This window comes from Pan paniscus, chromosome 19 (genome assembly GCF_029289425.2).
Source record: "Pan paniscus chromosome 19, NHGRI_mPanPan1-v2.0_pri, whole genome shotgun sequence".
NCBI lineage: Eukaryota > Metazoa > Chordata > Mammalia > Primates > Hominidae > Pan > Pan paniscus.
The window spans coordinates 9635341-9659227 of NC_073268.2; the positions used below are offsets into that span (position 1 = coordinate 9635341).

General features: G+C 57.5%; 2 protein-coding genes across 2 annotated transcripts in view; one reads left to right on the top strand and one right to left on the bottom strand.

Annotated features, from left to right (window-relative positions):
• The first annotated feature begins 32 nt into the window (after window positions 1–32).
• HIC1 (HIC ZBTB transcriptional repressor 1) lies at window positions 33–4713 on the top strand. The gene is made up of 2 exons (XM_034941254.3): window positions 33–268; window positions 1701–4713. The coding sequence occupies exon 2, from the start codon at window positions 1721–1723 to the stop codon at window positions 3863–3865; it is 2145 nt and encodes a 714-aa protein (XP_034797145.1). The 5' UTR covers window positions 33–268; window positions 1701–1720; the 3' UTR covers window positions 3866–4713.
• A 155-nt stretch (window positions 4714–4868) lies between these two features.
• Window positions 4869–23887, bottom strand: part of SMG6 (SMG6 nonsense mediated mRNA decay factor) — a 244113-nt gene continuing 225094 nt past the window's right edge. The window contains exons 16-19 of the mRNA XM_003816861.6: window positions 13774–13927; window positions 10475–10686; window positions 10080–10161; window positions 4869–6640 (exon numbers count right to left, since the gene is read on the bottom strand). Of these exons, the coding sequence (XP_003816909.3) occupies window positions 6510–6640; window positions 10080–10161; window positions 10475–10686; window positions 13774–13927 (579 nt within the window). The 3' untranslated portion in view covers window positions 4869–6509. The remainder of the gene's footprint in view (window positions 6641–10079; window positions 10162–10474; window positions 10687–13773; window positions 13928–23887) is intronic.

Consider the following 23887-nt stretch of genomic DNA (forward strand, 5'->3'; position numbering starts at 1 on the left):
CAGGTGCGCGGGAGGAAGGCAGCGGCCTGCCGCGCAGAGCCCTGCGCGCCCGCGAGGTGGCGCCATAGCCGCAGCAGCGCCCGCCGGCCCGGGCCGCTCCAGATAAGAGTGTGCGGAAAGCGCGGCGGGGCTGAGACGCGACCAGGACGCGGGGAGGACGGACCAGCAGGACAGACCGACCGGGGGCCCGGCGGGCGGAGGGCAGCGCAGCCACGTCCCCCCTGGATCCGCCGTCAGCCGGGCCCGGGGCTTTCGACATGCCCCCCAGGTGGGTCCTCGAGCCGGGGACCGGGAGGGATGGGGGACCCGGGACAGCCCGGTCCTCGTGCGTCGGCCGCCTCGGGCGCATCTTCTGGCGCGGGTGCCCCATCGCGGCTGGCGGCTGGCGTTCAGGGCTCCGGGTGTCGTCCCTTTCGGACTCAGGACCACCGGGCCGCGGCTCCGCGCCGGGTTCACGGCGGGGTCAGCGGCTCGGGTCCGGCTCTGCCCGCACATGGGCTGGAGAGGCGAGGGGAAGGGAAGGGAAGGGGAGCTGGCGGGCGGGGCTGGCAGGGGCGCTGCCCTGGCACAGCTCGGGGCCTGGCAGCGGCGGGTGGGGCATCGGCTAAGAGCTGCCACCGCCGCGGGGAGGGGAGCCCGGCCCGCCGGGACCGCAGGTAACGGGCCGCGGGGCCCCGCGGGCCAGGAGGGGAACGGGGTCGGGCGGGCGAGTAGCGGGCAGGGGAGCTCAGGGCTCGGCTCCGGGCTCTGCCGCCAGATTTGGGGGCCGCGAGGAAGAGCTGCGAGCCGAGGGCCTGGGGCCGGCGCACTCCTCCCGCCCTGTCTGCAGTTGGAAAACTTTTCCCCAAGTTTGGGGCGGCGGAGCTCCGGGGGAGAAGGGGCCGGGGGAGCCGCGGAGGGAGGCGCCGGGCCCGCGCGTGTAGGGCCCAGGCCGAGGCCGGGACGCGGGTGGGGCGCAGGCCCGGGTCAGGGCCGCAGCCGGCTGTGCGCCGTGCCCGCCCGGGGCGCTGCCCCCTCCCTCCCCTGGGAGCTGCGTGGCTCCCCCCTCCCCCCCACCTGCTTCCTGCCTCAGCCTCCTGCCCCGATATAACGCCCTCCCCGCGCCGGGCCCGGCCTTCGCGCTCTGCCCGCCACGGCAGCCGCTGCCTCCGCTCCCCGCGCGGCCGCCGCCCGGGCCCCGACCGAGGGTTGACAGCCCCCGGCCAGGGCGGCGCCAGGGCGGGCACCGCGCTCCCCTCCTCCGTATCACTTCCCCCAACTGGGGCAACTTCTCCCGAGGCGGGAGGCGCTGGTTCCTCGGCTCCCTTTCTCCCTACTTGGGTAAACTTCTCCGCCCTGAATGACTTTTCCTGAAGCGGACATTTTACTTAAATCCGGTAACTGTCTCCAAAAGGGTCACTGCGCCTGAACAGTTTTCTTCTCGGAAGCCCCAGCACCCAGCCAGGTGCCCTGGGGCGTGCAGGCCGACCTGGCCTCCCCTCCACTGGCGGCCGCTCACCTCCTGCTCCTTCTCCTGGTCCGGGCGGGCCGGCCTGGGCTCCCACTCCAGAGGGCAGCCGGTCCTTCGCCGGTGCCCAGGCCGCAGGGCTGATGCCCCCGCTCAGCTGAGGGAAGGGGAAGTGGAGGGGAGAAGTGCCGGGCCGGGGCCAGGCGGCCAGGGCGCCGCACGGCTCTCACCCGGCCGGTGTGTGTCCCCGCAGGAGAGTGTGCTGGGCAGACGATGCTGGACACGATGGAGGCGCCCGGCCACTCCAGGCAGCTGCTGCTGCAGCTCAACAACCAGCGCACCAAGGGCTTCTTGTGCGACGTGATCATCGTGGTGCAGAACGCCCTCTTCCGCGCGCACAAGAACGTGCTGGCGGCCAGCAGCGCCTACCTCAAGTCCCTGGTGGTGCATGACAACCTGCTCAACCTGGACCATGACATGGTGAGCCCGGCCGTGTTCCGCCTGGTGCTGGACTTCATCTACACCGGCCGCCTGGCTGACGGCGCAGAGGCGGCTGCGGCCGCGGCCGTGGCCCCGGGGGCTGAGCCGAGCCTGGGCGCCGTGCTGGCCGCCGCCAGCTACCTGCAGATCCCCGACCTCGTGGCGCTGTGCAAGAAACGCCTCAAGCGCCACGGCAAGTACTGCCACCTGCGGGGCGGCGGCGGCGGCGGCGGCGGCTACGCGCCCTATGGTCGGCCGGGCCGGGGCCTGCGGGCCGCCACGCCGGTCATCCAGGCCTGCTACCCGTCCCCAGTCGGGCCTCCGCCGCCGCCTGCCGCGGAGCCGCCCTCGGGCCCAGAGGCCGCGGTCAACACGCACTGCGCCGAGCTGTACGCGTCGGGACCTGGCCCGGCCGCCGCCCTCTGTGCCTCGGAGCGCCGCTGCTCCCCTCTTTGTGGCCTGGACCTGTCCAAGAAGAGCCCCCCGGGCTCCGCGGCGCCAGAGCGGCCGCTGGCTGAGCGCGAGCTGCCCCCGCGCCCGGACAGCCCTCCCAGCGCCGGCCCCGCCGCCTACAAGGAGCCGCCTCTCGCCCTGCCGTCGCTGCCGCCGCTGCCCTTCCAGAAGCTGGAGGAGGCCGCACCGCCTTCCGACCCATTTCGCGGCGGCAGCGGCAGCCCGGGACCCGAGCCCCCCGGCCGCCCCGACGGGCCTAGTCTCCTCTATCGCTGGATGAAGCACGAGCCGGGCCTGGGTAGCTATGGCGACGAGCTGGGCCGGGAGCGCGGCTCCCCCAGCGAGCGCTGCGAAGAGCGTGGTGGGGACGCGGCCGTCTCGCCCGGGGGCCCCCCGCTCGGCCTGGCGCCGCCGCCGCGCTACCCTGGCAGCCTGGACGGGCCCGGCGCGGGCGGCGACGGCGACGACTACAAGAGCAGCAGCGAGGAGACCGGTAGCAGCGAGGACCCCAGCCCGCCTGGAGGCCATCTCGAGGGCTACCCATGCCCGCACCTGGCCTATGGCGAGCCCGAGAGCTTCGGTGACAACCTGTACGTGTGCATTCCGTGCGGCAAGGGCTTCCCCAGCTCTGAGCAGCTGAACGCGCACGTGGAGGCACACGTGGAGGAGGAGGAAGCGCTGTACGGCAGGGCCGAGGCGGCCGAAGTGGCCGCTGGGGCTGCCGGCCTAGGGCCCCCTTTTGGAGGCGGCGGGGACAAGGTCGCCGGGGCTCCGGGTGGCCTGGGAGAGCTGCTGCGGCCCTACCGCTGCGCGTCGTGCGACAAGAGCTACAAGGACCCGGCCACGCTGCGGCAGCACGAGAAGACGCACTGGCTGACCCGGCCCTACCCGTGCACCATCTGCGGGAAGAAGTTCACGCAGCGTGGGACCATGACGCGCCACATGCGCAGCCACCTGGGCCTCAAGCCCTTCGCGTGCGACGCGTGCGGCATGCGGTTCACGCGCCAGTACCGCCTCACGGAGCACATGCGCATCCACTCGGGCGAGAAGCCCTACGAGTGCCAGGTGTGCGGCGGCAAGTTCGCACAGCAACGCAACCTCATCAGCCACATGAAGATGCACGCCGTGGGGGGCGCGGCCGGCGCGGCCGGGGCGCTGGCGGGCTTGGGGGGGCTCCCCGGCGTCCCCGGCCCCGACGGCAAGGGCAAGCTCGACTTCCCCGAGGGCGTCTTTGCTGTGGCTCGCCTCACGGCCGAGCAGCTGAGCCTGAAGCAGCAGGACAAGGCGGCCGCGGCCGAGCTGCTGGCGCAGACCACGCACTTCCTGCACGACCCCAAGGTGGCGCTGGAGAGCCTCTACCCGCTGGCCAAGTTCACGGCCGAGCTGGGCCTCAGCCCCGACAAGGCGGCCGAGGTGCTGAGCCAGGGCGCTCACCTGGCGGCCGGGCCCGACGGCCGGACCATCGACCGTTTCTCTCCCACCTAGAGCGCCTCCCCCCAGCCCGCTCTGTCGCTGCTGCGCGGCCCTGGCCCGCACCCCAGGGAGCGGCGGGGGCGGCGCGCAGGCCCACTGTGCCCGGGACAACCGCAGCGTCGCCACAGTGGCGGCTCCACCTCTCGGCGGCCTCACCTGGCCTCACTGCTTCGTGCCTTAGCTCGGGGGTCGGGGGAAATCCCCGGGACGGGGGTGGGATGGGGTAAGGGAAATTTATATTTTTGATATCAGCTTTGACCAAAGGAGACCCCAGGCCCCTCCCGCCTCTTCCTGTGGTTCGTCGGCCCCCTCCCCCGGCTCCGCGCTGCTCTTAGAGGGGGAGGGGTGTCACTGTTGGGGCACTCCTAGCCCTACCTCCGGCCCTCGCGACCACACCCATTCTCACTGTGAATCTCCCCGCTGGGGTCGGAGCGTCGGGCAGAGTTGGGGAGTGGGGAGGGGACTGAGCCGGCCGGAGGGCCCCCCGCACCCCCGCTCCCACCCACCCCGGGACTGATAATGTGAAGTTCCTCATTTTGCACAAGTGGCACTAGCCCCAGGGCCAACCCTTCCTTCCTCAATCACCAAGGGCGGGGAGTTCTGGAGTCGGAGGGCGAAGAGCCTACCAGGTCTCCCACTCCCGCGGTGCCCTCCCTTCCCTTCCCTGCGGCCCCGGACCATATTTATTGCATGCGCCCCGGCGGCCCCCCATCCCGAGCCCAGGCTGGGCTGGGCTGGAACGCGGTCTCTTTAGCTCCCTCCTCTTCGTTTGTATATTTCCTACCTTGTACACAGGCTCTTCCAGAGCCGCTTCCATTTTCTATACTCGAACCAAACAGCAATAAAGCAGTAACCAAGGACCCCGACCCCGCTGCTCTCTTCTGCCCCTGCACAAGGACCTGGATGGGCTGCGCCCGCTGGGTGGAGAAGCCAGAAAGGGCCACCCTCACACAGGTGCAGAGGCTTGGACCTGCCTCCCTCCCCAGTCCCAGAAACAGATCAGCAAGAGGTCAGGTATGTTTCATAACTAAAAATTTATTAAGGAAACAAAACCAGTGCTGCAAACGGGACAGAAAAGAGATAGGTCTCCCTCCCGACCACCCAGTCATCGGCCTTCCAGCTGGGGAGAGAATCTTAAAGGAGAGGCCGGGGACCCTGTACTCCAAAGAGCCCAGTCTTCTGAGACTCTAGGGGACTCCTACCCCCAAACTACTGGCCTTGGCTCCCCTACACGGTACCCCATCGCTTCTGGCATAGTCCTGGGCCTCAGGGAGGGCAGAGCTGTGCACCCATCCTCCAGGCAGGCTGTGCAGTCAGGCCATGGGCTCTGGGGTATCCCCCACTGGTCCCATTAAGATTTGCCCCTGGCTCCACCGAAAACCCCATCTTCCCCTAAGTTGTCCTTGTCTCTGGCCCTGGGTTTCAGGAACTCATTCTTGGTAAGGAAGCCTCCCCACTGAGGTACCAGCTAAAGGGGCAAGGAAAGGGCCCCGTGTCAGTTTTTCCGGGGAGTGAGGGCAAAGCTAGAAACCAGGTTAGGCGACGGTGCCCCAGGCACTGGAATGCCTCAGGCTGGGTTGTCCACGCCTGGAAGTTTCTCCCAGCACAGGAGCCGAGGGTGGAAGGCCCTGGGTGGGAGAGCTGTACTAGGTTCCTGCCATGGGTAGTAGAGAGGGAAAGTTCAGAGTGAGAACCCCTACGACGAGGAACCGCGGTGAAGAAATGAAGGGGATCAGGGAGGTGAACAGGATCAACTAGAAGGGGAAGGAGGGTGAGGGGCTATTCTGGAGGGAGGGTAGGCGGGCAAGGAGGGGTGAAGGGGGAGCTGAGGAGAGTCAGGACATTTCCTGAAGAGGAAGCTAGACGGAAAGAAAGGCCAGTGAGGAGAGAGGGAGCAGGTGGAGGCCACCCGAGAGCACGGGCCTGAGACCAGATGCCCCTTTCCTCTAGACTCATGACTGTCCACGGGGAAGCAACTGGCAAAGTGTGAGGGACCCAGGTTGATAAGGGCAGGAAGAAGAGCAGCAGGAAGGGTGTGTGGGAAGTCTGGGGTGGATGGTAGAAGCGGTGGGGGCCCAGGGCTGCTGGTAGGGACATGCTGTCTAGAAGCCGACTTGGGTTCATGGGCGAGCCCAGGCCTCAGGGAGACTGAGGACACACACCCCGGGCACTTCTTCCTGACTTAACCAAAGCCTCTTGAACACATTCAGGACAGAGGTTCTGAAGATGAAAGGGAACTGTGATTTCACTGCATCTGACGGAAACTCTGAACCCCTGCCCTGTCTCCACTGGAGAAAGTGGCTGCGTCCCCAGGCGAGAAGGCCCTCCCTCAGCCTTGGAATGAGACGGGGGAGGGAGAAAGGCTGAGAGCATGGGCGGCCTATCTGGCTTGCCCAGCTGCTGTTGCTGTAGCCAGCCACCTCCCTGCTAAATCCTGGCAGCCCAGGAGGGTCCCAGCAGCTTCCGCCCGATCCTTGGGAGGGGCTCTGTGAGGAGCAGGTCCCCCACAGCATGGCCACGGCGTGGGTTGGAAGAGGATGGTTTATTGTCTGGGTGGATTGGTGGCTCAGGCACGTGGGCATCTTCCGTGCTACACTGGGCGCCTGGTGGCCTTTCAGGAACGGTTCCACGGTGGGGGGGCCCCAGTGTGGCTCCCTCAGCCCACCTGGGCCCACGTGAGGAAGGCTGGGATGTCCCGTACAGGAACATTCCTTGTGAGCGCCTTCACACGCAGGTTCCGGTCATCCGTCAACAGCACCACCTCCCGCAGTAGCCGGATTGGCTCCTCTGTGGGCATGAGAGAGCAGAAGGCTGTCACTGAGGACAGGAGGCAGAGGGCTGGCTGCTCTTCTCACCCTGGAGAAAGTGGTCCTGGGGAGGGGGTGCCACGCTAGCCGTGTCTTGGCCCTTCTACCAGTGCTTTCCTCCGTCCGGGCTCTCAGCCCCGGGGACCCTCCCCTGCTGGCTTAGAGAGGGCTGCACTGGGCTTCTGCCTTGACTCTGGCCTCCCATACAGGACTCTCTTCTGCCTAGTTCCCAAAAGCTGCCCAAACCCGCCAGCATCCCAGGACCCTAAACTGAGGGAACAGAAGCAGCCCCTTGAGCTCTACTCCTTTTTACCACATGGCTGGCCCCCAGATCACAACACCGCTCTCCCCACACCCCACTTTTTTTTTTTTTTAACAAGTCCTCTCCCTCTAAAAGCCAGCAGGTTGAAGCTTTAGGCATCCAGAGGCAGAAAACTAAAGATGGAACAGAAAATGTATCCAGGGTTTTCCAGATGTGGGGAGAGGGGTTAGCTTAAGGGAGCCCTGAGGAGAGGAGAGGGTAAGGGTCTTGGCACACCCAGGCTTTGGCCAACCGGTCGCCCCTGCTAAGTAACAGTAATCCATGTATACAGGCAAAAGGCTCTAAGAGGACGGAAGAGTAAAAAGGAAGAGTAGAGTTAAGATGATGATCCCAGTTCTCCGTCTTGTACCCCAGGGAAGACCTGTGTATCCTTCCAGGTTTCTTTAGGCACATTTACAAGTACATACACTTGGACATATAACCTTTTTTTCCTACAGCATCATGATCATATTAGCCACACTTTTAGAGTATATACTTAAAAGGTCTTGCTATAGTGGCACAGATATCTTTCATTCTTTTTAGATGACTTTTTTTTTTTAAGCACAGTCTCTCCACTACCTCTCTTTCCCTAACTCCCTAATCTTTAACACATTGGAGGGAATTTAAGCCAGGGACAAGCACTCACACAAGTGACATCCCTACCCTGACAGGCCTGCTTGGGTGGCAGGTCTACTCGTCAGTCCCAGGCTGGGCATTTCCTGACAGAGGTCCAGGTCCGGCAGACAGCAAGGCACAGGAAGTGTCCTGCTGTGCTCACTGACTGCGTGGGCTGGCGGGGGTGGGGGGGCTGCAAATATCCATGTCGGACCTGAGCAGTCTCAGGCTTGCCAGCTTCAGGCAGGGAGGCTGAGAACTGGCTTTCAGCCTGGGGAGGAGTTTGGAGGATTCGGGAGGGAGAGGTTTGTGGGGTTGGTGGTGGCGAGAGAAGAGGACAGGAGGAAGGAGAGTGTGAAGGGAGGCAAGGGGCTGTGGGCAGAGGGGAGAGGAAGGTGGCCTCGGGTGAGGGGATACTCAGAGACTACTCAGCTGCCTGGGCCGGGCCCCTCTGCAGATAAGTGTGGCTGGGGTGGTGGCATGCAGGGCTGTGTGGGGCTCCCAGCTGGCTGGCTGCGTCTGTAGCAGCCCCACTATTCCTGCCCTGGGCCTCAAACCAGGAGCGTCCCAGGCCTTAGGTCAGCTAACCAAGGCCCGACATTGCTGGCAGGGGTCTGCAGGGGTTTCTGTGGATACTTTGACATTTTTCACAATAAACATCCTCTGTTTTGACACGGGTAACTTCACTTTGTTAGAAACCAGAGACTGTCATCTTGTCAGGCCCCATCCGCCATAATCCACATGATTTTAAAATTCAACATCGTTTACACATAAACATTTAGTGACGGTTTCTCTGTGAATCTGACAAGTTAATCTGCTAAGAATTCACACTGACAAATGGGCTTTGATTACACCAGCCATTGCTGATGTAATTCTGATAGGGGCGGTCCCCCGGATGGCAATGGGTTCCTGTAGGCTGTTTGGGGTGAAGTCGGGGGTGGGAGGACTAGTAGGGCCAAAGCCAAAATGTGTCCGTTCTGAGAAAGAAAGTTCTGAGGCTGGGGTGGGGCCCAGCAGTCCTGGAACCACACTTCCCAACAAGGCCTTCAGCAATCCCGCCTACCTCTCTCTCAGGAGGTACCCCTCTAGGAAGCTCAGGCTTGCCAGCTCCAGGCAGGGAGGCTGAGAACTGGCTTTCAGCCTGGGGAGGAGTTTGGAGGATTCGGGAGGGAGAGGTTTGTGGGGTTGGTGGTGGCGAGAGAAGACCACAGGAGGAAGGAGAGTGTGAAGGGAGGCAAGGGGCTGTGGTGGGCAGAGGGGAGAGGAAGGTGGCCTCGGGTGAGGGGATACTCAGAGACTACTGAGCTGCCGGGGACAGAACATAACCTCCTCTGTTTGGCTCAGCCAGGTCTCCTTTTATCACTTTAATGCTCATATCTGGTCCCGAGGGATATGGCATGCAAACCTGGTGGCAGGACAGGACCTCTCTTGAGCAGCGGCTGTGGGCTCATAACCAGCCCCTAGTAAAGAGACTCATGCAGGAGTGAGGGGCTGTGTCTGTATGGGGAGAGGACGCAGGAGAGAGTCAACTCCCAGAGCAGCCTGAACACAAGGGCTAGAAAGAAACACGGACAGAAAGGAGAGAGCAGCAGAGACGGAAAGGCAATGACAAGAGACCACTTATAGGTAGACAGAAACGAAACGGTGAGAACTGCCAGCTCTGCAGATGACACAGAGCTGGCAGGTCCTAGGAATTCCTTCCAAATGAAAAAAATGCCAGAATCCTGGGAGCCAGGAGCAGAAAACCCTAGTGTCACTGACCTGTGGGGTGAGGCATGAAGGCCAGCTCAGGGTTGAGGGTGAGGTGGTCAAGCGCTTGGGTGAGAAACCCAGAGTGGGCCTTTGGCCCAAAGATGAGATTCTGCTTACCCCAAAAGGTCTTGAAAACCGGGCTGAGGGCTCAGTCCTCAAGCTCTCACCAACCTCAAACTCTAGCCAGCCTTCAAAGTGCTACAGCTTGTGACCAAAGAGACCAGGAAGCAAAGCCCACTATTCACTGGGGAAATGCCTCTGCCCCAGGCCTGAAATAGGGTAAACACTCAGGGGTGAACAGAGAAGGTAGGAAGGTAAGCATGGCCAAGAAAGGGAAGTGTGCCCCAGGGACCCCTGGGGGGCTGCCCTCAGAGCTGCAGAGGGCTGGGCTCGGGAGACCATGGCCAGCACCAGCTACAGTGAATCATAAAGACATTCTTGCTGTCAGACGGAACTCACTGAGGACACCCAAGAAAGGAAACGGATGCATGCGGGGTGAAGAACCTCGCGGCCTAGGGCTGGGCTTCCTGGGCTAGGCTCATCTCTAGTTGGCCAAGGGTGCACCTGGCATTCCCTGGGGCTGGGGGAGCCAGGACAGGGAGGTTGGGCCTCAGGCATGCATCAGCCCTGAGCACTGATTCCTTAGACTTCCCAGGCCAGAGTCAGTGGAGCCCTTCTCAGGGGCTGAGGATGGGTAGGACGAGGTAGGGCAGTGGGGATGGATGATCCCAAGGCGGAGGCAAAGCTGTACCTTTGCTGGCAGGCATGAAGTCCTTAGCCTTGTCTTTGCAGTAGTGGAGGCAGCAGGACAGGATGAGATCATCGTTGTTACCCTGGAGGAAGACATGTGTGAGAAGCACCACTGGGCAGAAGGGGGCGCCATGTGGAGGAGGAGGAGGGATCCTCTGCCTCTGGGGCCCTGGGCAGGGCCACCTCCCGGATCCCTCCCATGCATGCCCTGGCCCTGCCTGGCCTGGTCTGACTGTGCTAAGAGTGACTTAGGGGAGAAGGAACTCCCCCACCTGGGCCTCCATGGTGGCTGGCCCTCAGCTGCCCAGGCTGATGGGCCTCCTTCAGCCCTTCCTTCCTGGAGACCTTGTTCTGGAAGCTGGCTGTGGGCTTTCCCTTCCTGCCACAGGGTCTCACCAGCTGGCCAGTGATGTCCTCACTGCGGAAGGCGATGGATTCGAGTTCATTGCCACGGCTGGTCAGGGCTCGCAGGCAAGAGTCCCGACTCTCGAATCGCTGCTCGAGGAACTCGATGGACTTGCGGGCCTTCTCTTGTACCACACGGGCGTAGCCCCCAGCCCGGTGGTCTGTCTCCTGCCCCTTGGCCAGGCCGTCCAGCTCATTGATCACTGATGAGACAGAGCCCCACAAGGTATCAGCCTCAGCAATCAGCTTTCATCCTAGGCCTCTGTCCATTCACTTTCCCAGCCAACACCTTCCCAGACCAGAATCCATCCTTCCCCCACAGGAGTCTTCCAATGAAACTATGGCCAGAGGGGAGCTTGTGGGGGCTCTACTCCCTTTCTGTCTCCTCTCCTGGGCCCTGCCCTCCTCTTGGGAGGAACTTAAAGGAATCTTCTGGAGCTGCTGTATTTAGAGGAAGAAATCTGGTCCCTCTACTGCATTCCTTGGTTACAGGACTAACGTGAAAGGGTCCCTCAGGAGAGTCCAGGGTATGCAGCAGCTCGAGGGAAAGGGAGGCGTCCTTCCTCAACTCCTTGGGCCCCCACACACGGCAGTCCAGGAGGGGTAAAGTTCTACCCCCAGCCCCACTGGTGGAGTGCAGGGAGGTCACCATGGAGGAAGGGGCAGTCACAGCCTCATTTGCAAGGCCCTGGTATTCCTCAAGACCAGAACCTTGGCACATCTACCTTCTGATACTGCACGTGTGTGTGTGTGTGCGTGCACGTGTATGTCTGTGTGCGTGTATGTGTGTCTGTGTGCGTGTACGTGTATGTGTATGCATGTGTGTGTGTACATGTGTGTATGTGTATGCATGTGTGTGTGTGTACATGTGTGTATATGTCTCTGTGTGTGTGTGTGTGTGTGTGTGTGTGTGTATGTGCCTGTCTGCCTCCCTGTGTGTCTGGGACATGGCTTCATTTTCTGGTGAAGATTCTTTCCAAAATTCCAGCCAAAAGCCTGAGGTCAAGTGGGAAATATGTGCTCCTCGGGGGCTCTGGGAGAGTTTGGGGTCTGAGGCCTTTCCTTAGCGCAGTGATTCATGGCTCAGGGAGCCGGCGTGAGCATGCTGTTCCATGGTGAGCCTGGCACTCATTGTCTGGGTATTCGGAGACACTTTCTGGAAAGGGCCCATGTGGGAATACACACACACACACACACACACACACACAATGCCCATGCTTTCGGCACCCTCAGGCTGCGGTGTCCACACAGTGCATGGCTGAGGTTGGGAAGCAGTGGTAGATGGGTGTATGGTACAGCAAACAACATCAAACAGGAAAAACGGGTATTCTATCCCAAAATCTGCTTTCCTGCTTCCAAACTAAACAGGCTTCAAAGAGGAAGCTTGTTTGTGCTTCTGCACCAGGCGGGGCTTCTCCACGCTGGGGTCAGGTCTGCGGAGCACAGAGCAGGTTAAAGAGCACCAGAAACAAGAAGGGAAAGCTGGCGGCTTAACCCTTTGCTGCTCTGGGCACAGGACGTGAGTCTACCAAGGAAAGCATCAGTAAACAGAAGCCCTCCTCTTACAGCCTCTGGGAGAGTCCAGGGGCCTGCCCAGCTGAGGCAGGTCCAGAGAGGCTGGCCTGTATGGCTGTAGCACAACTGTCAGTTCCCAGCACCCTTAGGCGTCGTCTCTTTGTCCTGCATGTATCTGCTGGGTTTTCTCATGCGTTTGCTCCCTCCCCACCGAATCCGGATTTCCTTACTAAACCCTAAGCTCCTCAGGGCCAAGGGCTACAGCCTGCCTTTCACTGGATCAAGAACAAGGAGACTCAGCCCACAGCCTGGGGTACGATCAGTCCTGGTGACGAAAAACCCTGGCAGCCTGGGACGGTGTCTGAGGCACCTTACGGCTCTTAGGGGGCTCCTGAGATGTCCACAGCCTCTTTCAGTTGTACCCTTTCCTGACCATCTAGCAAAACACTTTCTTTCCCCTGAAAAGCTCCTGGGTAGGAAAGCAGAGAGACATATGACCCGGCAAGGCAGCCCGCCCCAGCGAGGAGAAGGGAAAGTCTGGGACAACGTGATGGTTTTGCTGCCCTGCCTTGGTGACAGAAACTGTTCTACTGTTGAAGAGCAGAAAGCCTTCCCTTAGGTCTAAGGGCCTGGATTTAAGAGGTTCTGGCCAGGCCACATGGGGAGGGGAAGGAAGACGGGGAGGGTGGAGGCAGGGAGGAGGGCTGCTTCGGTGCCAACATTCTCAGGTGGTGCTAACGTGTTTCCCACAACCCCCCAGGGTTCTGCAGCCTCTGCAGGGGCGGATGTTTCCTGCCCTTTGTTTCCACCCCCATCTGGCACTAAGACACTTGGGACTGGGAGGGAAGGCCCAATGGAACATCTTGGCATGGATGTCAAAGGTGGCTTGGCAGGCAGACTGCCAGTCTGGTGGCTTTTCCAGAAGACAAGGCTCTCAAACTTGCTCCAAGTAGCTGCTGAGAAGGGGATGTGCAAACGCCTGGGCCTCCCAATCATCTCCTAGACCCTCTCCCTCCGCAGAGGCCATCAGCTAGATACGAGCCCGGAGCCCAGAGCCCACCCTGAGGCTGACCCACCACAGAGCTCCAAGAACTAACGGTACCCAGACGGTCCCGTGGAGACGGCCCAGCTGGGCCTCTCTGGCTAGAGGGTGGGAAAGCAAGCTAGCTGGGTCCTGAGATGCTGACCCTGCACCAGCACCAAGGCCCAGACAGTGGTAAGGGCCCAAGTGGTAGGAATCCACAGGCATGAGCCAAGGGCTTGCTCTGGAGGGTTCCTGCTGGCCTAGCCTTAGGGTGACACTGGCCAGAAGAATGCTACCTCGAACCAACAGAGTGATCATGAAAAGCTACAAGACAATCAGACCAAAGGCATCTAACCACTTCAAAATCCTCCCAGCCTCCCTGCCAGACCACCCAGCAGCACTGCCGTTATCTGCCAGGGCTGAGTGTTTACCAATAACGGGAACCAGCTTTGCTGTTTTACTGCAAGCTTTATAAGGATAAAAACAAGGGCTGGGCTCATGCGGCCTCTGGTTGCTGGGACACAGGAGTCCATTTGCTCAAGCAGTTTAAGCCATGGATCAGCCATGAGAATGTGAACTGCTTTGATTATTAAACAATTTTCTTTGCCCCACGCGTTCCCTACTCCCCTGCAAATCCCATCTTACACACGCACAGCAGGGCTCTGCCTGCCTGGCCTCCAGGCCGTGGGGCGTGTGTGGAGGGGGCTGCTGTGCACGTGCAAGGCCGCTCTGCCCTTCCCGCCTGACTCACCGATGAGGGGCACCACCAGGATGTACTTCCTGCTCTCCAGCAGCCGCGCCAGACTGGCCAGGTGGTCAATGAAGCCGTTGGTGTCTGGTACGAGGAACAAAGGTCTGATTTCGAGCTCCATCTGCCTCATCTGACTGTGGTCCTCCAGGACAGCCTATGGGGACAGAGTGGTGAATGAGCCAGACAGCGAGCAGGCAAGCAGGTGGGTGAGCCAGGGCCCCGACACTACGGTGTGTCAGCATCCTGCCCCTAGGAACCTCTTCCCCTCCAGAGTAATAACCAGTCCCCGTCGGGTCTCAGGGATAGGCCCAAGGGCTGAACATAGCACTGCAATAAAAACAGAGCTCAAGGGGCCCAGGGAATGGCATGGGTACAACCCTGCCGAGGGCTGAGAAAGGATCCTGAGGATATTCAACATAACAGGTCTCTCAAAGTAAGACTGGAACTAAAATTCAACAAGGGAGAATTAGGTTCCTTAGATATCAAAGTGGTTTCACATACATTATCTAGAAAGCCTACAGAGGAGGTACTTTTCAATCTAGACATGAAAATGCAAACAGAATCTGTTATTTTGACTTACTTCACTGTGTAGCTAAAACAAAACAAAACAAAATAAAATATACCCTGGGCAACATGCTGAAACCCCGTCTCTACAAAAAAAAAAAAAAATTAGCTGGGTGTGGTGGCACACGCCTGTGGTCCCAGCTACTTGGGAGGCTGACATGGGAGGATTGCCTGAGCTCTGGAGGCGGAGGCTGCAGCGAGCCGAGATCACACCACTGCACTCCACCCTGGGTGACAGAACGAGACCCTGTCTCAAAAAACAAAAACAATAACAACAAACAACGAACAATGAAGTTGAACTCAAAGGCTATACAAAAAAGTGATACTGACAGCTAATAATACGAAATTCCCCTGCAGCAGCAGCTGAAGTCCGTGCAATGTGATGAATTAAGACCCAACTCATGTGTCTGCAAAGAGCAACACCCAGGTCAATCACAATGGCCCACCACCTTGCCCTCGACCAGCGCAGTTTCCTAAACACGGGTCTTTTCTGTTCTACCTCTGCTCCTTTGCCACGAACCTGTACAAGCTACACTATTATTTACTCGACCTTTTTCTTTAAACTGACTTTGTCACTTTTTTTCTTAGCCTCTTCTTCAGCAACCATATCGTGGTACTAAGCAATTGACAGCCTAGTCATATGCTTACTAGTGCAAGCTAAACTGCCAAACAAAAAGTAGACAAAAGAATAAAAGCAGAAGAGTCTCCTTGGCCCCACTGTCCCACCGCCTCCTCTAGCACCTCTCACCAAGCACGTGGCCCAGCGCTTGCCTTCCCTGTGGACTTTCACATTTCTCAGGGAAGTTCCCGAGAGATGCACATTTGCAAAAGCCTGATTTTCTTCTCTGACAGCCTTACACGTGTGGCAGCGGCCCTTCGAGACCGGCTCTGGGTATGTCTGTCACTACAGAACATGGCCACTACTGCACTGCTTCCTCTTCTGGGGACCATGGCCAAGAATCGAACTGATCTGCTGGCATCTGCCCAGACAGCATGCTCCCTGAGTAGGGAGGTGGAGGGCACCCACACAAACCTGGCGGGGCCAGGAGGGCAGGTCCCAGCCCTGTCACACCCTCTCATGGCCTTCTGCCACAGAGCAACTTGCAGAGACCCAGATGCAGGCACAGGGCTGGGGAAGTGGACGTGCGTGCCAACCGAGATGGGGCCCACAGTGCTGGTCCTGGCCACCAACAGTCAGTGAGGAGGCTGCTCAGGTTTCACTGACAATGACAGTAAAACTGAAAGGGCATGCCTTCAAATGATGGGGGTGGCTTCTCTGTGACCTGCCAGGGACCTCTCCCTATGAGTAAGTTGTTGCTGCCACTGCCACCACAGCTGGTAAAGGCACAGGCTACAGGACGCTGGCAGGCATGAGAAATGCAGCTCAGGGGCCCGCTCTGCTGAAGTCTTCCTACTGATCTCACCTCATGAGAGCAAGGTGCCACTACTGCGGGCTACCTTCCCATGGGAGGCGGGGTCACTGAACCTCTACATAGGGCTGCCACCTAGAGGGTGACAGGCATTCCAACAAACCTGGCTTGGGCAGTTTGTAAGAACAGGAAATGGTCCCTGCTCAGGTTCAGTAAACCCCTCTGCCCTTTCTCCTCTTGCGGAGGAGCATCAGCACTCTCTTTCCTCATTTCTCAGGCCATGCGCTCTCCGTCTAGCTCTTCTGTTGCCAGGCATGCTTTCCTGGTACCGTGGCTCTCAAATCTGTCTTTCTGGGTGAGCAGGGACAGAACAAGCATGGCTTAGGGAGACGTGGGAGCAGTGGCAGCTGGAGTGACAGGGGCTGGGGGTCTGGCTCTGCACTGCGCCTCTGCCTCTGCCCCGCAAGTCCCCTACCATCTCAGTTCTCCTGCCTTGAGAAACAACCGTCCAGCCTGGTCTGACTCTATCAAGGAAGTGGCTGCCATTTTTTTTTTTTACCCTATGTGAACAGTCAGCTCCTAAGCCCTGGTACCATCCTACCTCTATTGCTGGCAATTAGGCAGGAGAGCCTTGAAGCCAGGTGGCTGAGGGATGCTGGGGACAAACTGAGCCTACCTGTGTGTTCTGATGGCAGGACAGAAGAAAAATCTAGAAGCGAGGTCCAGAGACGCTCTAAATTCCCCGGGTTCTTAGCTCTGGCTTGCAGCTAGAAAGGTGAATAGGCCGCAGCCTTTCAGAGGGGGCTTCCCTGGGTGTGGGGTGGGGCCAAGCCCTGTGAGGGTGGTCAGAGCTGTGCTGCCATCATCCGGTCCCAGGGACGCCCGCAGACAACTTCCCTTAACCTGGCTCTGCCCAGTGAGTCACCAAACAACTGCTTCCTGTTCCCCGCATGCCCTCACGGAGTCTCAGGAGATGAGATGAAGCTGCTCCCTTTTCTCTTGGGGTACCGGTGGGCCTCTGGGTGGGGGGGTCACACCTGGGTCACAAGACTGGCTCAGTCCCCTTAAAAAGAGTGGCAGGCGGAGGAGGGCTTCGGAGTCCACAGGCACCCTTCTACGGGTGTCTGCATTTCCGGCCCTTTCTGAGTGGCGCTGTGTGTGTGTGTGTTTAGCATCTGCCCTCCCAACTTTTCCAGATTTTACCCGTCAGATTCCTGGCAGCTGTGCACGGCGCCTGTGCCGGCCGTCACGTCCCATTCCGATCTCTGGGTCGCACGGTAAGAGGAGGACACAGGATGCGCAGGGAGTGAAAAAGTGATGTCGGTGGGGAGAGTGCCAAGTCCCCACTCGCAGCCATGGGACACTTGGGGAGCAGGGGAAGCATGCCGCTGCAGAGTTCAGAGGCCGGTAGTGAGGTTTATTTTTGTTTGTATGAGTAAAAAGCTGCAGAAGCCTCTGGTGGGGATGAGGGGGGTGCAATCGGAATGCTGTGGTTCAGACAGACTGGCCCTGGCATGGAGTCAAGCGTGCTGACCCGGAAGGAGAGTTCCACAGGAACCTTCTAACAGCAGCTGAGGTTGGGCCACAGTGATCCCTGGATAGTGCCCTTGGAACCCAAGCAACACACGGACACTCTGAATCAGATTGGTAGCAATAAGGACCCAAGTTGGCATAAAATGTGGAAGAAAAAAATAATTCTGTTTCTGGAAGGTGCTAAGTAACTAACTTTCTCTAAGGTATGGGAGTTTCCTGGAGCAAGCTGGCAGAGAACTGGGAAAGAGATCATATACAATAATACCTAAGGAGGAAGCTAACAGGCTTGGGTCTCCAGGAAAAACTTTTGCAGGTTAAGTTCCTTCTCTACGGTGGAGATGATCTTATGATGCTTACCGCTGCAAGCTGAGACAATGAACATTACAAGTAACAGCAATTCAATGAGCTGACACAGGAGGTGTGGCACTTGGAGAACCTGATCATGAAGCAGAGCAAGACCAGGAGAGGGGCCTTCTGAGGTCTTCCTCCTGCTTAGGGGCTCCCATAGGGAGTGCGGCTGCTTCCTTCCCTCTACAGGGTGAAGAATCATTCATCCCTGAGCCTCTCTGGCCAGAGCAATGTCTTCAACAGAAATTAGAAGCTTTGTAACACAGGAAATTTCCACATTCACCTTATATATGAAAGTACCTAGCAAAGTGCCTGACACATATTAGTAACTCAATAAATGCCAGCTTCCTTTCTTCCTTCCTAACTCTATTTTTTATTTTCTACATATCCAGAGCATAAATATCAGGGGGAAACCACCAGGAAATAGAACTGGGGATGAGGAGGGGTGGAGCAGAGGACTACTGATGTGTTTTTTTTGTTTTGTTTTGTTTTGTTTGAGACGGAGTCTTGCTCTGATGCCTAGGCTGGAGTGTAGTGGTGTGATCTCGGCTCACTGCAATCTCTGCCTCTCGGGTTCAAGCGATTCTCCTGCCTCAGCCTCCCAAGTAGCTGGGATTCCAGGCGTGAGCCAACACGCCCGGCTAATTTTTGTATTTTTAGTAGAGATGGGTTTTCACCATGTTGGCCACACTGGTCTCAAACTCCTGACCTCAAGTGATCCGCCCGCCTCGGTCCCCCAAAGTGCTGGGATTACAGGCGTAAGCCACTGTGCCCAGCATTTTTTTGTTTTGTTTTGTTTTGTTTTAAAGAGACACGAGTCTCAGGCCAGGCACGGTGGCTCACGCCTATAATCCCAGCACTTTGGGAGGCCGAGGCGGGTGGATCATGAGGTCAGGAGTTCGAGACCAGCCTGGCCAACATCGTGGAACCCCGTCTCTACTAAAAATACAAAAATTAGCTGGACGTGGTGGCTCATGCCTGTAATCCCAGCTACTCGGGAGGCTGAGGCAGGAGAATTGCTTGAACCCAGGCAGCAGAGGTTGCTGTGAGCCGAGATGGTGCCACTACACTCCAGCCTGGGCAACAGAGCGAGACTCCGTCTCAAAAAAAAAAAAAAAAAAAAAGAGACAGAGTCTCATCCAAGCCTGACCAACATGGTGAAACCCCATCTCTACTAAAAATATAAAAATTAGCCAGGCGTGGTGGCACGTGCTTGTAATCCCAGCACTTTGGGAGGCAGAGGTAGGCGGATCACTTGAGGTCAGGAGTTTGAGACCAGCATGGACAATATAGTGAAACCCCATCTCTACTAAAACTACAAAAATCAGCCGGGGATGGTGGCACATGCCTGTAATCCCAGCTACGCGGGAAGCTGAGGCAGGAGAATCGCTTGAACCCGGGAGGCAGCGGTTACAGTGAGCCGAGACCATGGCACTGCACTCCATCCAGCCTGGGTGATAAGAGCAAAATTCCATCTCAAAAAGAGAGAGAGAGAGTCTAACTCCGTCACTCAGGCTGGAGAGTCTAACTCCGTCACTCAGGCTGGAGAGTCTAACTCCGTCGCTCAGGCTGGATGTAGTGGTGCGATCACAGGTCACGGTAGCCTGAAACTCCCAGGCTCAAGTGATCCTCCCGCCTCAGCCTCCTGAGTAGCTGCGACTACAGGTGTGTGCCACCACGCCCGGCTACTGATTTCTATGAAAAGACTTATTGTATATATGTATCTTAACTATGTGGATGTACATGAAAAACTGGAAATAAAATAAAAATAGGAACAGTGGGTGAGATAAGCACTGGCTGACCGTTCATCCTCGGCCAGCAGAAGCCAACGAGGGCAGATACTGAGGGTGCTAGAAAAGGCAGGCAGAGCCACCAGCAGCATCCCCTGGGAGCAGGAGGAGGAGCATCTTCATTTGGGGTACACTGCAAATGAAAAAACTGCTGCTTAGAACCCCTTTTCTGGATGTCCAAATGTACCACAGAGCTTAATATATTCTTGCACTCTTTTTAAAAATGATAACTATGGCAATTTGTTTGCTATTTCTTACTGTTTTAGGAGGACTGATCTTATTTTCAAACTAGACTGTCAAGTGCTCAAGGAGAACTGCCTACTTTTCTTGCAGTTTCCATTGTCATACCTCCCATACCGCCTGTTGTATCATAGGACTTCAGGGGACAGTGGGCTCAGTCACTGGCTCTCAGAGCTGAAGGGCACTTAGAGATAATCGGATTGAATTTTAACTGATAACTTGATCTAAAAAGCCAAAGAAGCAGGCAGGCCCTTTCCTGATGGAGAGGGAGGGGCAGGGCTAAGCATGACACCTTTGAGCTTGCTCTGAGCAGCAGCCTGAGGGCGTTTCAGACAGTGGCCTGGCCACTCTGTGGGAAGCCAGGCCCCCAGTGGATGGTGCTGGAGCAAAAGCTGAGGCCCAGCACTCAGGTTTTGGGGAGGCTGGAGCGGGTCTGGGTGGGAAGGGCGGATGCCCGCTCCACAGGCTGATGTGCTTTCCTGCCTTGACGTGAACGTGCCCCCGGCCTGGTGCTGTGCTGGCTCCCACCCTGTCTCCGACAGCCAGGAGCCAGGCCTGAGTGTCTGCCTTCCGCCAGCTTCCATACAGGTGTGGGGGGCTCTGTGCATACCCCATTGTTCCACAACAGCCCCCCCTAGCTGGGTGGCAGTATGAATGGACGGCAGCTAAATTTAGAGTGGAACTCCTGGGGCCACCACAAAGGAGGGACTACATCTTCAGGAGGGCGGGTGGGCGGGAAAGGGACAGGGGAGAGAAGCTATTTTGAGAACACATGTCATTGCTGGCCACAGAGCAAGACTGTGGCCATAATGCTGAGGGAAACAATAGATGTGGCCAGAGGAAGAGCCTGTTATGTTTCAGGTGGGATGTTTGCAACTGCTCAGGAAACCTGACCCCGCCCGACAGCAGCACAAATCACAGCAAAGCCTCAGAGAGGCAGTGAGGAAGCGGGGGATTCACAGGGCCAGGGCCAGCATGAGGTGCCAAGAGGCCACGCCTCATGCCTGGAGGAGCATTTTCAGTGACTGCTTTGCCCTGGTGGTTTGGTTAGGAATCAAACACTTCTGACCAACTTCCCAAACCATGTACCCTGCCCTGGTCTCTGAACAACTCCAAATGGCAATGGGAACGAAAAGAACTCAGGAGAAAAGCAGCAAGGTGGGCAGAACCCACAGGAGGAGCTGTCTCAGGCAACAAGACAGAGCGTGGGCTGAGCCGGAGAGTGTGGCCTCAAAGCCCTGGGTGGGCGGACTTGGCGCCCCCAGCATCCAGGGGCCTGCCTGGGCGCTGCAGCTCCAGCTGCACAGGCTCTGAGAGCTCCCCACACCCCTTTTCTGACCTCCAGTCGGCCCCACTCACCAGCCTCTGTGCAACGCCGGAAGCAGGGAGGGACAGGCTGCAGAGGGAGACCAGGCCTCACCTCCCCCATGCTCACAGAAGAGCTTAGGCGGCCCAGGGGTCTAGGTAAGAGCAGGGAAGTGGGGGTGTGGTTACAGCCCCAGATCTCACTTGGACTTTATAGCTATCCTGGGGGCCAGGAGGATTTTTTTCAACCCCATCTTCACATCCCCTTCCCCAAACATGCGTGGTTCCTGTTTTGCCACATCTGTGAGAGGCGCTGGGAACGGGGACTTGCCTTACACCTCTCGGTTAACACCCTGGAGACTGATGGAGTTCAGAGCAGGGTAATTTACAGCCCATCCCTCCAATCTTAATTCACTCGATGCTCCTTTCTTCCTTATTGTATTAGTGTGACCCAGGTACCTGCCAACAATAATGGCCTCTCCAGCTAGGAGCCTCTCCCCAACTCCCAGGACAATTTATACCTTTTCCTTGGATTTTCCCCCCTTAAATTAAACAAAAAGAGGAAAAATAAGAAAAGGTTAGCATGGGTTTGGAGCACTGAAGCTCCCGTGGTTCTGGGCAGGAAGCCAATGGCCTGAGGGCACACATGTGTGTGCTCTCCCAGAAGGGCCTTCACCGGCCCTGTTTTACAGCCACCTCGGCACAGACTCCAGGGTTCACGCATATGGCCAGACAGATGTGTCTGGCTTACGTTCAAGGCTGGAAAATGAAGAATTATGGAAGTGAAGGGCCCCGGGCATTAAAGGAGGGGGGGAAGGGAAGGGGGGAATTTTTCCTCTGCTGAGAAATCCTCTTGTGGCTGTGAGGCTGGAGGAAGGAGGCTGACAGGAGGCAGGGCCGCCAGCTTGGTGCATGTGGGGCCTGTTCTTAAAGGGGCCACAGCAACCCCAACTCCAGCTGGCCCGCAGCAGGCCTTCCATGCTTGGGCCTAAGCAGCTTCCTCAGAAGGAGCTGATCAGGAGAACAGGCAGCCTGGACAGGGCCCACCAGGCGCACGGGAAGTCAAGCGTTGGAGGAGACCTCCAATTCTGAAGGTGCTGCTGGTCGCTGGAGAGGCAAAGCTAAACACCAAGCTCCAGAAGCGGATGGATCCTGGCAGCATGTGCTCCCTCGGCATCCCGGACTTGCGTTTTGTACGGACGCTCATTCACACTTCAAATCACTTGTCAAGGACTCTACCACATTGTACCACTGTACACTCTGGAATGTGATTAGTTCTGTGTCCCCCAGACACTGGCATAGTAAATGCTCAATGCCACTTGCTAAACTGAGCTGAAGACATGCCTCCCGATTCCAAGGAGTGCACAGACAATGTGGGAAACAAGTCCAGAAATAACGGGAACATGAGACATGATGGCAGGTCCACAAATGAAGCCTGAAGAGTGTCACAGGAACGCTAAGCAGAGGCAGACGGATTCCTCCTGGGGGAGACCAGGGGGGGCTTCACTGGGGAAGTGGAATTTCATCTGGGGATTGAAGGAGGAATAGAATTTCGACAGGTAACAAGACATATGGAGCAGAAAAAGGGCACTCTGCTTTGAGGGACAGCATGAACAAAAACCCGAGTGGAAAAAGGCAGAGCATGCCTAGGGAGTGGAAAGGAAGGTTGGTGTCACTGTCCAGGCAGGAGGGCCTTAGTGTCTGCACAGGCATTTTACGTGCACTGTGGTTCATTCCGAGGCCTCACAGCAGCTCTAATATTGGTGCTTTTACCACTTTCACTAAAAAAGTGTTTAAGAGACGGGGTTTTGCTATGTTGCAGTGGTTATTCACGGACATGGTCACTGCACACCATAGCCTTGTACTCCTGGGCTCAAGCTATCATCCAGCCTCAGCCTCCTGAGTAGTTGGAACCATAGGCACGTGCCCACTGTGTCTGGCATTACTTTCATTATAAAGATGAGGAAACAGGCTCAGAAAAGTTAAATAATTCGCCCAATGTCATATAACTAGTAAGGGTTCATGAGGGATGGGGTAGTGGGAGAAGAGGCTGGAAAAACAGACTGGGAACAGATCAAAAAGCCTTAAATGCCAATAATAGGGAATTAGACTTTTTTTTACTAGCCAAGCAAAGGCCTGATGATTTCTGAGCAGGGGAGTGGCTCTTTCAGGAAGAGAATGATGGAGGCAGTGCAGTGAATAGGAGCCTGGTGGGCAGGAGCCTGGTATGCTACAAACTCCAGGAGGTGTCACTTACAGAAACAAGGCAAATGGCACCTTCTGGGGCTGTGCAACGCAGGGGCCTTGACTGCTACACTCTAAGCAACTACTTGACCTAGAATAGTAGTAGTGGCAATGGAAACAGAGAGGATAAGAGGGAATAAATGTGTGAATAAATAGTATTTAATATGAAATTAGATACTAGGGGTTAAAAGCCAGAGTGGAATTTAAGATGATGCTCTAGTTGCTACTATTATTGTCACTGAATACTTTTTTTTCTTTTTTTTTTTGAGACAGAGTCTCGCCCAGGGCTAAAGTGTAATGGCTCGATCTCAGCTCACTGCAACCTCCACCTTCTGGGTTGAAGTGATTCTCCTGCCTCAGCCTCCTGAGTAGCTGGGATTACAGGCACCCGCCACAACACTCAGCTAATTTTTGTATTTTTAGTAGAGATGAGGTTTCACCATGTTGGCCAGGCTGGTCTTGAACTCCTGACCTCAAGTGATCTGCCAGCCTCGGCTGCCCAAAGTGCTGGGATTACAGGCATAAGCCACTGCGCCCAGCCACTGAATACATATCTGCTGAGCACTAACTCAGCTTGCTGAGACTAAGGAGTAAAAGGAAGGATGGAGGAGACCAAAAAAAGAATGGTGGTGAGGAAGCCCAGGAGGGTGGTCTGGTGAACAGAGAGAAGACAAGGGGTCATTCATTGATGCTAAAGTGAAGCTGAAGGAAGGTGGCTTT